At 41.6% G+C, this 12,338-nt stretch overlaps 1 protein-coding gene across 3 annotated transcripts in view; it reads right to left on the bottom strand.

The window, feature by feature from the left end:
• The window catches only part of LOC122556776 (ran-binding protein 17-like), a 1,066,498-nt gene that overhangs the window by 151,196 nt on the left and 902,964 nt on the right, over positions 1-12,338 (bottom strand). For all 3 annotated transcript variants that reach the window (XM_043703926.1, XM_043703927.1, XM_043703928.1), the window contains one exon: positions 9,211-9,377. In XM_043703926.1, coding sequence (XP_043559861.1) covers positions 9,211-9,377 — 167 coding nt within the window. The remainder of the gene's footprint in view (positions 1-9,210; positions 9,378-12,338) is intronic.

The following is a 12,338-nucleotide window of genomic DNA, read 5'->3' as shown; positions in this document are numbered from 1 at the left end:
GTGGAGTTTGCACGTTCTCCCCGTGTCTGCGTGGGTTTCCTCCGGGTGCTCCGGTTTCCTCCCACAGTCCAAAGATGTGCAGGTCAGGTGAATTGGCCATGCTAAATTGCCCGTAGTGTTAGGTAAGGGGTAAAATGTAGGGGTATGGGTGGATTACGCTTCGGCGGGTCGGTGTGGACTTGTTGGGCCGAAGGGCCTGTTTCCACACTGTAATGTAATCTAAATCTAATCTAATCTAATCTCTTTACAAGTTTGTTTCTCAATTTCCCTTTGACTATTGGAGGGTCTATAATAGAATCCCAATAAGGTGATCATCCCTTTCTTATTTCTCAGTTCTACCCAAACAACTTCCCTCGATGCATTTCTGGGAATATCCTCCCTCAGCACAGCTGTAATGCTATCCCTTATCAAAATTGCCACTCCCCCTCCTCTCGTCTTCCTTTCTACCTTCCTGTAGCATTTGTATCCTGGAACATTAAGCTTCCAGTCCTGCCCATCCCTGAGCCATGTTTCTGTAATTGCTATGATGTCCCAGTCCCATGTTCCTAACCATGTCCTGAGTTCATCTGCCTTCCCTGTTAGGCCCCTTGCATTGAAATAAATGCAGTTTAATTTATTAGTCCTACCTTGTCCCTGCCTGCCCTGACTGTTTGACTCACTTCTGTTCTCAGCTATACCCGTCTGAGATCAATCTCTTTCCTTACTATCTCCCTGGGTCATACCCCCCCACCTTACTAGTTTAAATCCTCCCAAGCAGTTTTTGCAAATTTCCCTGCCAGTATATTAATCCCCTTCCAATTTAGGTGCAATCCGTCCTTCTAGTACAGGTCACTTCTACCCCAAAAGAGATTTCTTCGTGTCCCTCATAATTTTATATATTTAAATCATGTCCTTTCTCAATATCCTCTGTGCTAAGGATTAAATTCCACTGTTGCAATTCTTGAAAGAAGCCTTCAGTGAGTCTTTTAAATGCTTCCTTTGTCCTCTTCTCATTTGGGTGCCTTCTTTGAGCTGGGCAAAGAAAATTTGTTTCCTCAGTTGGAAATCCGACATCTTAGTTGAAACTTTATTGCTGGAACAGCACAGCAGGTCAGGCAGCATCCAGGGAACAGGAGATTCGACGTTTCCTGAAGAAGGGCCTGTGCCCGAAACGTCGAATCTCCTGTTCCCTGGATGCTGCCTGACATGCTGTGCTGTTCCAGCAATAAAGTTTCAACTTTGATCTCCAGCATCTGCAGACTCACTTTCTCCTAATCCGACATCTTAAGCATGTAGCTGGAATGCGTGGGCAATAATAAATTGCATTAAATTTTTCCTGCTTTATTTCAGGCAGGTAGATTGACTGGAAAATTTTAGATAAGGGAACAGCTGGTTCTGGCACAAGTCTTCAGGACTACAGCTGGAATAGGGATAGGACTGCTGTTGCATTCGGGGTCTTAAATTATTTCTTCACTTTTAGTGGAGTGAATCAAATTGACTGAGAATGGGCATATAGGATCCTGGGGACTGAAGGAAGAGAACAAGATGGCTCATCCACTTGGTACTTTAGGCTGAAGATGGTTGCAAATGTTTCATCCTTGACCTTTACGCTCACATTCTTGGTCGCCATCAGTAATTATTAAATTGTCCACCACCATTCATGGCTAGAACTGGCAAGACTGCAGAGTTTAAATTGGATTTGCTGTTCGTGGCAATGCATAGCTCTCTATTGCATGCATGTAGTCCTTTACTGTAGATTCACATTAGATTGATATTTCAGTTTTATGTATGCCTGATGATACTCCAGTCATTCTGCACTCTTCATTGAACTGGGGTGATCTCTTGGTAGGTGGTAGAGTGATGGATGAGGTTATGGATTCTGGTTAAATATAATTCTGCTGCTGATGATGGCCAACAGCATCTTTGTTGTAGAGATTGATAACCTTTAACTGGAAGTATCACAGAAAATCTCAAGTTTTTTGGCTTTAACAAACTAGAAGCAATATGATCGAAACACAATTTGGAAGACTATTTATAGTACAGAACTGCAGAAAAGATCACCCACAGAGCATGCTCAACAATGATACATCATTGTTAAACTTTACTCAGTTCCTTCAGTTCACTTAATTCTCCCTGAAACAGTCAAAAGCTACTTCTCAACTCTTGATGTTCTGTTTCCTTCTTTCTTTGCCAGCCAGGTAACTTTTATTCTCTGTAATGACTTTGACAGTGATGGTTATCCTGGAGATTTCTGCCTTAACTACTCTCAATGCCTCTTTCCAAGTTGTTCATCAGCTGAGGTCAAAATAGTGAGTAGCAGGAAATCTCCATGCCAATGTCTGATTTGATGCTAAGAGATATCTACACGATAATGTTGAGGAGTCCAAGGGTCCCGCCTTCCCAATTGTTCACCAATGTGCTACAATTGGTAGGTTTACCCTGCCAACAGGACAGGACATACCAAGGAATACTACCAAGGGATGGCAGTAGCATAATATCTGGTGAGTAAGAGTGTCTGGATGTTGTTTGACCTGACTGTGGGATAGCTGTTCCTAATTTGGCACAAGTCACCGGGTGTTAAGGAGGAGGTGTTTGCAGGGTCGATCGGTAAGAGTCTGTCCTTGTTAATTCCGCTGCCAGGGTTCATCTGATGTCATGTGGTCCATCTGATTTTTTTGCATATTCAAATCCTCTGGAGTGGTTCAATATAATTGAGTGACTTCTGAGCTATTTCAGAGGACAGTTAAGAATTAACCACTTTCTTGTCAGTCTGGAGATGCATATACATCAGACTATGCAAGGATGTCAGATAAAAGATGGGTTTTTAATGACAACTGAGTTTCTTGAATTGCGATTACCAAGCATCGCTTTGCATTCCTGATATGTATTGAAAGACTTAAACTCCCCTCTGCTATCATGATGGGATGTGAACTCATGGCTGTCAAGTATGAGGCTTATACGATGTAACATGTCACATGTAGAGCAGAATTGTGAAGGTCAGTGAAATGATGTCACTTGCTTTGACAGCCTCAGGTGCACATGTATCCACAGTTATTGTCACAGAATCGCCTCCTGGTGATTGAACCCACAGAGAGCAACTGGCCCGGATGGAGTCCCAGACCAGCTTTTCGGAGTATTCGCAGACATTTTTAATCTCTCCTTACTCCGATCTGAGTTTCCTACCTGCTTAAAGAAGACCACGATTATCCCTTTGCCAAAGAAAAATCAGGCAGTGTGCCTTAATGATTATCACCAGGAGGCTCAGACATCAACCATTATGAAGTGCTTTGCAAGGTTAGTAATGGCACACATCAACTCCAGCCTCCTAGACTGCTATGATCCACTACAATTTGCTAGCCATTGCAACAGGTCCATGGGAGACACCAACTCTCTGGCCCTTCACTCATTCCTGGAACCTCTGAATAACAAGGATATCCACATCAGACTCCTATTTATTGATTTTAGCTTTGCCTTTAACAACATAATTACAAGTTAATTCATCTCCAAACTCCAAAACCTAGAATTCTGCTCCCCTCTCTGAAACTGGATCCTCAACTTCCTGATCCACAGACCACAATCAGTAAGGATGTCCATTGACACCTCCTCCACAATAATCCTCAACACTGGTCCATGCAAGGCTGTGTACTCAGCCCCTTCCTATGATCTTTATACACTCATGACTGTGTGGCCAGATTCTGCCCTAACTCCATATACAAGTTTGCTTATTATAACCACAGCTGTGGATTAGATCTTAAGCAACAAGGAGACAGAGTATAGGAAAGAGACAGTGAGCTAAGTGGCATGGTATAAAGATAACAATCTCTCCTTCGATGTCAGCAAAACAAAAGAGCTGGTCATTGACTTCAGGAAGCGGAGTGTCTGTATCAATGCTGCTGAGGTGGAGATGATTGACAGCTTTAAGTTCCTAGCAGTAAACATTACCAACAATCTGTCCTGGTCAATCCATGTCAATGCTGCGGTCAAGAAAGCACACAACTGCCTCTACCTCCTCAGAAGGCTAAAGAGATTTGGTATTCACAATAACTCTTGCCAATTTTTATAAATGCACCATAGAAAGTGTCCTATCTGGATGCATTACAGTTTAGTATAGCAACTGTTCTGCCCAAAACAACAAATTAGAGTTGTTAATGCAGCCCAAACCATCATGCAAACCAGCCTTCCGACTATTGACCCCGTCTCTTCTTCCTGTTGCACCGGAAAGTAGCCAACATAAGCACAGACCCCCTCCCACAAGGGTCTACGCTCTTCCAAACTCTTCCGTTGGGGAAACGAGATACAAAAGTTTAAAAATATGTACCAACAGATTCAAGAAGAACTTCTTCCATACAGTTATCAGACATTTTAATTGACCTCTCATTTATTAAAGTTGATCTTTCTCTGCACCTTCTCGGGAGCTGGAACATTATAGTCTGCATTCTGTTCAATTACCCTGATGTACTTATGTGAGATATGATTTGCCTGGATAGCATACAAAACAATACTTTTCACTGTATCTTGGTGCATGTGACTATAATAAATCAAATAAAATCAATTATATGAGTATGCTACTGAAACAGTAGATAATCCTTCTCCTATGTCAATCCTCAATTTCACACAATGACATCACATCCTCCTGTTTCAATCAACTTTTAAGCACATAGTACTCCAAATGCTTCCTCTTTCCTGCAACGTGTCTGTGTTGGAAGCAAACCACTTTGAACCATTTCTTACTAAAAGTAATTTCTTCTTAGGATCTCAAAAATATAGAATTTTAAAAATTCACTTGCTGGACATGGGTGCCGCTTACTGGGCCAGCATTTATTGCCCTTGAAAAAGTGGTGGAGGGTTGCCTTCTTGAATTGCTGTAGTCCTGTGTTATAAGAGACCCACATGCTGTTAGGCAGGGAATCCCAGGATTTTGACCCAGTGACAATAAAGGAACAGCAATACATTTTCAAGTCAGGATGATGATTGACTTGGAGGGGAACTTGCAAGTCATGGTGTTCCTGTGTAGCTGCTGCCCTTGCATTTCGGGATGTAGATATTGTGGGTTTGGAAGATGCTGTCGAAGGATCTTTGGTAAATTTCTGTAGCGCAGCTTGTAAAAGATCACACTGCTGCTATTGACAGTCAGTGATAGAGGGAGTGGATATTTTTTGGTATGATGCCAAACAAGCAGGCTGCTTTGTCCTGAATGGTAACAAATTTCTTGAGTGTTGTTCAAGCTGCATCCATCCAGGCAAGTATTCCATCGCACTCCTGATTTGAGCCTTGTAGATAGTGGACAGGCTTTGGAGCATGAGGAGATGAGTGACTTGCTGCAATATTCCTAGACTCTGACCTGTTTTTGTAACCACTGTATTTATATAGTGAATCCAGTCAAAAGTTCTGGTTAATGGTAACCCCAAGATATTGACAATAGACAATAGGTGCAGGAGTAGGCCATTCTGCCCTTCGAGCCTGCACCACCATTCAATATGATCATGGCTGATCATCCTTAATCAGTATCCTGTTCCTGCTTTATCTCCATAACCCTTGATTCCACTATCCTTGAGAGCTCTATCCAACTCTTTCTTAAATGATTACTGGTATTATCGCTATACTGTTAAACCAGAGATCCAAGCAATGTTCTTGTGACTCGGGTTCAAATCCTGCCATGGCAGCTGATAGGATTTGAATTCAATAATAATCTGGAAATAAGAGCCCAGTAATGATCATTAAACCATTATCGATTTTTGGAAAAATCCATGTAGCTCACTAAAGAAAAGGAAAATTGCATCATTTTTTCAGCTTTGCCCTACATGTGACTCCAGACCGTACAGCTGCAGAAGAACCTCTTTGCTTCTATACTCAATCCCTCTTGTTATGAAGGCCAGCATGCTATTAGCCTTCTTCACTACCTGCTGTACCTGCATGCTTACCTTCATTGACTGGTGTACAAGAACACCCAGATCTCTCTGTACTGTCCCTTTACCTAAATTGATTCCATTTAGGTAGTAATCTGCCTTCCTGTCCTTGCCACCAAAGTACATTTATCCACATAAACTGTACATTTATCCACATTAAACTGCATCTGCCATGCCTCTGCCCACTCACCTAACCTGTCCAGGTCACCCTGTAATCTCCTAACATCCTCATCACATTTCACCCTGCCACCCAGCTTAGTATCATCAGCAAATTTGTTAATGTTATTACTAATACCATCTTCTATATCATTAACACATATTGTAAAAAGCTGCGGTCCCAGTACTGATCCCTGTGGTACCCCACTGGTCACTGTGTGCCATTCTGAAATGGAGCCGTTTATCACTACTCTTTGTTTCCTGTCAGCCAACCAATTTTCAATCCAAGTTCGTACTTTGACCCAATACCATGCGCCCTAATTTTGCTCACTAAACCTCCTATGTGGGACTTTATCAAAAGCTTTCTGAAAGTCCAGGTACACTACATCTACTGGATCTCCCTCGTCCATCTTCAGAGTTACATCCTCAAAAGTGGATAGTGGAGCATTCAGTGATAGTAACACTACTAAACGTTGAGGGGCAGTGGTTAGATTGTCTTTGATTGGAGATACTTGCCACTTTTCAGACCAAGCCTGGCTATTACTCTGGTCTTGCTGTATTTGAATATGGACTACTTCAATATCTGAGGAGTCATAAATACTGCTGAACATTGTGCTATAATCAGTGAACATTCCCATTTCTGATCTTATGATGGAATGAAGGTCATTGACGAACGAGCTGAAGATGAATGGACCTAGAACACTATCCTGAGGAAGCCTGCAGAGATGTGCTAAAGCTGAGATGACTGACCTCGCACAACCACAACCATCATTGGATGCACCTAGAATGACTCCAACCAGCAGTGAGTCTTCCCCCCGATTTCCAGTATTTCCAGTTTGCTAAAGTCCCCTGATGAAAAGCTTATGCCCGAAATGTTGACTCTCCTGCTCCTTGGATGCTGCCAGAGCTGCTGTGCTTTTTCCAGCGCCACACTTTTCAACTCTAAACTTCCTTGATGTCACACTTGGTCAAACATGGCCTTGATGTCAAGGGCTGTAACTCTCACTTCACCTCTTAAATTCAGCTCTTTTGCCCATGTTTGAACCAAGGCTATAATGAAGTGAGGAGCTGAGTGGCCCAAGCAGAACCCAAAGTGGAGGTCAGTAAGCAGGTTACTGCTGAGCAGATATTGCTTTATAGCATCATTGATGACACGTTCCATCACTTTACTGATGATCAAAAGTGGACTGAAGGGATAGTAATTGGCCAGGATGGATATGTCGTCCTTTTTGAGTACAGGACATATCTGGGCAATTTTCCACATTGTCAAGTGGATGGTAGTGTTTTAGCTGTACTGGAACAGCTTGGTTAAAGGTATGGCATGTTTAGAGCACAAATCCTTAGTACTATTAACAGAATGTTGTCTGGGTCTATAGTCTTTGCAGTATCCAGTGCTCCTTGAAATCATGTGAAGTGAATCGAATTGGTTGAGGACTCACATCTGTGATGTTGAGGACCAATGAAGAAGACAAAGATGGATGATCTCCTACTTGATACTTCTGGCTGAAGATTTTTGAAAATAGTTTAACCTTAATCTTGTTTTATGTTTCATTAGGTTGACACCTTATATTTATATATATTTATATATGCATAGTGGTGGTCTTGGCATGGTCTCCTGCATTCTCCATTGAACCAGGGTTGATCCCCTGGCTTGATGGTATTGGTAGAGTGGGGGATATGCCTGATTATGAGACTGCTGATTGTGTTGGAATACAATTTTGATGCTGTTGATGACCCACACTGCCTCATGAATGCCCAGTCTTGTTTTGCTAGATCTGTTCAAAGTCTGTCCCATTTAACACAGCGACAGTGCCCCACAGCATGATGGAGGGTATTCGCAATGCAAAGGTGGGACTTTGTCTTCCCTAGGACCGTACGGCAGTCAAACTTACTTATCTCTGTTGCAGGAGAGATTGCTAAGGATGAGGTCAAGAATGTTTTTCCTCTGTTGGATACCTCATCACATGTCACAGCCCCAGTCTAGCAGCTATGTCCTTGAGGACATGGCCAGCACAATCAGTAGTATTGCTGCCAAGCCAATTTTGGTGGTGGACATAAAAATTCCCCATCCAGAGTATATTTTGTGCCATTGCTACCCTCATTGCTTCCTCCAAGTGTTGGTCAACACAGACGAGTATTGATGCATCAGCCGAGGGAAGACAATACATGGGAATTAGCGGGAGGTTTTCTCGCCTATTTTTGACCTGATGCCATGTGACTTCATTGGGTCCAAAGTCAAATGTTGAAGACTCTTAGATCAACTCTTTTCTGACCCTGTACAACCGTACAAATGTTACACCACCTCTGCTGGTTCTGTCTAGTTGGAGGGACTGGACATATCCAGGGGTGGTGAAAACGGTGTCTAGGATACTGTCTGTAAGGTATGAATCTGCATGTATGACTATGTCAGCCTGTTGCTTGCCTGGACTATGAGACAGCCCTCGCAATTTTGGCACCTTGTCACTTCTTAGATTAATGCCAGATGGTTCATTTAGTTTAATTTCTTTATTCAGATTCCGTTGCAGTTGATACAACTGAGTGGCTTGCTCAGCCATTTCAGAGGGCAGTTGAGAACCAACCACATTGCTGGAGGACCTGAATCACATGTAAGTGAAACCAGGTAAGGATGGCAGACATTAGTGAATCAGAGTTTTTTCTGACAATTGGCAGTTGCTTCGTGGTTATCATTAGATTCTTAATTCCAGATTTTTAATGAATTCAAATGTGAACCTCGGTCCCTAGAACATTAGCCTGGCTTCTGGATTAATGGTTTAGTGATAATACCATTGAACCATCACTTCCCCATTTCTCACTCTTCCTTTCCTCCAAGAAGTCTGAGTCTTATAAATCCTAGGCCTAGCGTTACCAACTCAATGAGTTCTGATTTATCTTATCTTTTATCTTGCTGGAGGTGCTTTTATGTATCAATATGAAAATAAATTAATCACAGTTATTAAGCATCACTGAAATACAGTGAAAATGAAAGGTGACTGAACGAGTATTCTCAGATGGTAAATGTCTTCAATAGCAGGGATGTTCATTAACAGACATTAGTGTAATAAGGTTTAATGGCATTATAAGCACATAGGGTAAAAGTGCAACCTATATTATGCAATGCTGGAATCTCTTCACATTACCCGATTCAGCAATTTCAATAAACGCCAGTTACCTGTTGTAGAATCTCTGGGTTCTGCTGCATGGTGCATAACAATCGCTCCCCTTCTTGTGCCACCTGTCTCATTCTCAGAGATTTTTTGTTACTTTTTGCCAGCTGTTTGAAGAGGTGTGTGACGATATAATCCAAACTTGCACAGCAAGCAGATGAGATCTCAGTATCTGCAGGAAAACAGAAAGACAATCAGAATTCTTAATACCCTTTTTTACAGATCAACTGTTTTCTAGGGGAGTGAATAGAACAATGTCTGGGGCTTGGGAAAGATTTTTGGGAAATAAGATGCATGGGGCACAGTCATGAGCAGATTTGTGCTGGAAGTTCCATGGAATTGCAGCATGATAATGAGGTACACTTGCACTGATCCCTCTAACTCTGATGGATTCAGCATGCTTGCTGGAATTATAACCTTCATACATGGAGTTTGGGAAGCCAATACTACATGGCAATCGCGGAGCAGAAGTACAGCAAACTAAAGCTCAGTTTCTGAGCATTTCCTATAATAGACTTCAGCTATTTACCATGTAGACCCAGGTCACATTAACAGTGACAATGCAGAACCTCAAATTCAAGAACACTGGTGAGTAAACTACTATTGACACTCATTATCAAATAATAAATTCAATTAAAACGATCTATGATTCATAAAAAGTTTTGGAATTTTATTGTTCTTATTAAAACAAAACATTTTCAATGTATCTCTCAATCTTTCTACACTAATAAAAAAAGATTTCACACACCAATAAGCAGTGGGATTTTTGGAGCAGTAGACAATTATTCCTGATCTCCATTGCAGTCACCTATCCCATGCTTATATCTGCAAGTGCTCCCCATTATAAAGCATTCATTCTTTTCATCTTCTGGTCCTTCTCACTACTTTTCTAGTCTTCTTCACTGTTACTTTTTCTACCACTTATCTTCACTCTAATTCCAGTACTCCTTATTCATCCACTGACATTCTTCACTTTCATCCTGATGCCACTCACTGTCCGCCTTATTTTTCAGTCTTCCTCTTACACTAATCACAATTATTCTGGTGGTCTTCATTCTTATTATTCTACCACTCTTCACTTCATCTCAATGTTCTTCATTCTTCCTTTCATAGATCTCACTCTCAGCCCAGTGCCCCTCACTTCCCTTCTCATGCTTATCATACTCTGATCAGTATTCTTCAGCATTCCTTTGGTGCTCTTCAGTATGCCACAGCATCAGGGACCAAGGATTGCAAGGTTGAATAGCTTTGGCTTTAGCTCATGGATCATAGTTTAGAAACCCCAACATGGCAACGCTATGTGGTGCACTAAGAGGAACACAGGTATAAGGACTTAATAGATTTTTTCTGGTCGCTGGGGTTAAGTTGGGTCAAGGTGCTCTTGGTTGGGGTCTTTTCCCTCAGTCTTTAATGGGTGGTTTGTTATTACTGGTCTTTCCCAGATGGAAATTGGAAATTAAGGTAGGGAAGCCTGGGAGGAATTTATGTAAAATGAACCTCTGAAAGTCGACTGCAAGATGCTTCGTGTCTTTTCCATTTGTCAGGCAGAGCTGACTTGTTCAGATAAAATGATACAGAGGTGTATTGGAACTATGTTTGTTACAGGAAGCATTGCAACACATCAAGAAGAGGGTATTACTTTTTTATAGGCCATAACCAGAATTCTGGTATTCTGCCATTCAATATTTCCAATTAAATCAGTGTGAGCATACGTTCTCACCTGCTGTCAGACCTTTAACCTCCCCTCAGTTTTGACAGACCACTGTTCTCCCCTTTGTCTTGATGCTGCTAATTCCTCTCTTCTCATTGCTGCCTGGATCTTGTCATCCCTTCTGGATGGACACCAGTAAACCTCCAAAGAGCCAATATCTCTCCCATCCCACCTCTAATTGTGTCAAGTTTAGCTTTCTCCTCAGCCCACAGCTGTTAATTTTATCATCCCTCCTGTTATTATTATTAAACACCAATGGTTCTCCCATGTCTTCCATAACGTTGCTATAAGGTCCATTGAACAATGGTATAAATAGTACATGTCAATTTTATGGGTGTTTCCATAGTTCATCCACTGTACCTAAAAATCAATCAAGGAATTCCCCCTGTTTGAAATCAATGGCCCGACACCTATGTATGACCTTATAATTCCAAGTGAACTTCAATATTGCATCACTCTTTAGCATTCAAATTAGTCAAGAAGTAACATTGAACAGGTCCGGGTCATATTACATAAAGGCTACTGATCTATGAATGCAAAGAATAATCAAGGCCACTGATTAATAGTTTTCACAGACAAGTGAACAGGCGATTTTGAAAGCACGTACTTGCAGGAATTCAATTTAATAAAAATAGAATTTAACTCAATCAATCTAAATGGACAGACCTGGTGATATTTGGATCACACATTTCAATTTAATTGCATAATATCCTTATTGCATTAAAACAGCAGATCGTCCAACAAAGATATAAAATATTCTGAATTCATACTCTATCACAACACACATACGATGATGTGAATAGCTTGATTATATTGCACAGCTAGTTGATTCAAACATTCCCAACACATCAAAATTTACCTGAATACTGGGCTGGATCCTTCCCTCTACTTTAGCAAAAGCAAGTTGAACTCAAACCTATCATCCCCTCCTACTCCCACAATGCTTTTGTTGCGAGGGGAAATGGGTGGCAAGGTTTGAACCTGCCACCTGCATGGCCATGCCCAAAGTAATGCCAGGGGCAGGCAGATGCTGAGATAGGCTTGTTCAAAAGGTTGGCCTTGGCTCTTTCCTCTAAATGGTTATGTCAGGAATAAAAGAATGACTAGGGTAGGAATAGGTCCAGTCAAGGATAGTAGTGGGAAGTTGCGTGTGGAGGCTGAAGAGATTGGGGAGACACTGAATAAATACTTTTCATCAGTATTCACTCAGGAACAGGACATTGTTGCCAATGTGAATACTGAGTCACAATTAATTAGAATGGATGGCTTAGGTATGTGTAGGGAAGAGGTGTTGAAAATTCTGGAAAGGGTGAAAATAGATAAGTCCCCTGGGCCTGATGGCATTTATCCTAGGATTCTCTGGGAAGCAAGGGAGGAGATTGCAGAGCCACTGGCCTTGATTTTTATGTCCTCTTTATCTAC

This window comes from Chiloscyllium plagiosum, chromosome 14 (genome assembly GCF_004010195.1).
Source record: "Chiloscyllium plagiosum isolate BGI_BamShark_2017 chromosome 14, ASM401019v2, whole genome shotgun sequence".
In the NCBI taxonomy this organism is placed as follows: domain Eukaryota; kingdom Metazoa; phylum Chordata; class Chondrichthyes; order Orectolobiformes; family Hemiscylliidae; genus Chiloscyllium; species Chiloscyllium plagiosum.
Note: the sequence above shows the minus strand (reverse complement) of the source record. Positions and strands in the feature narration are given on the sequence as shown.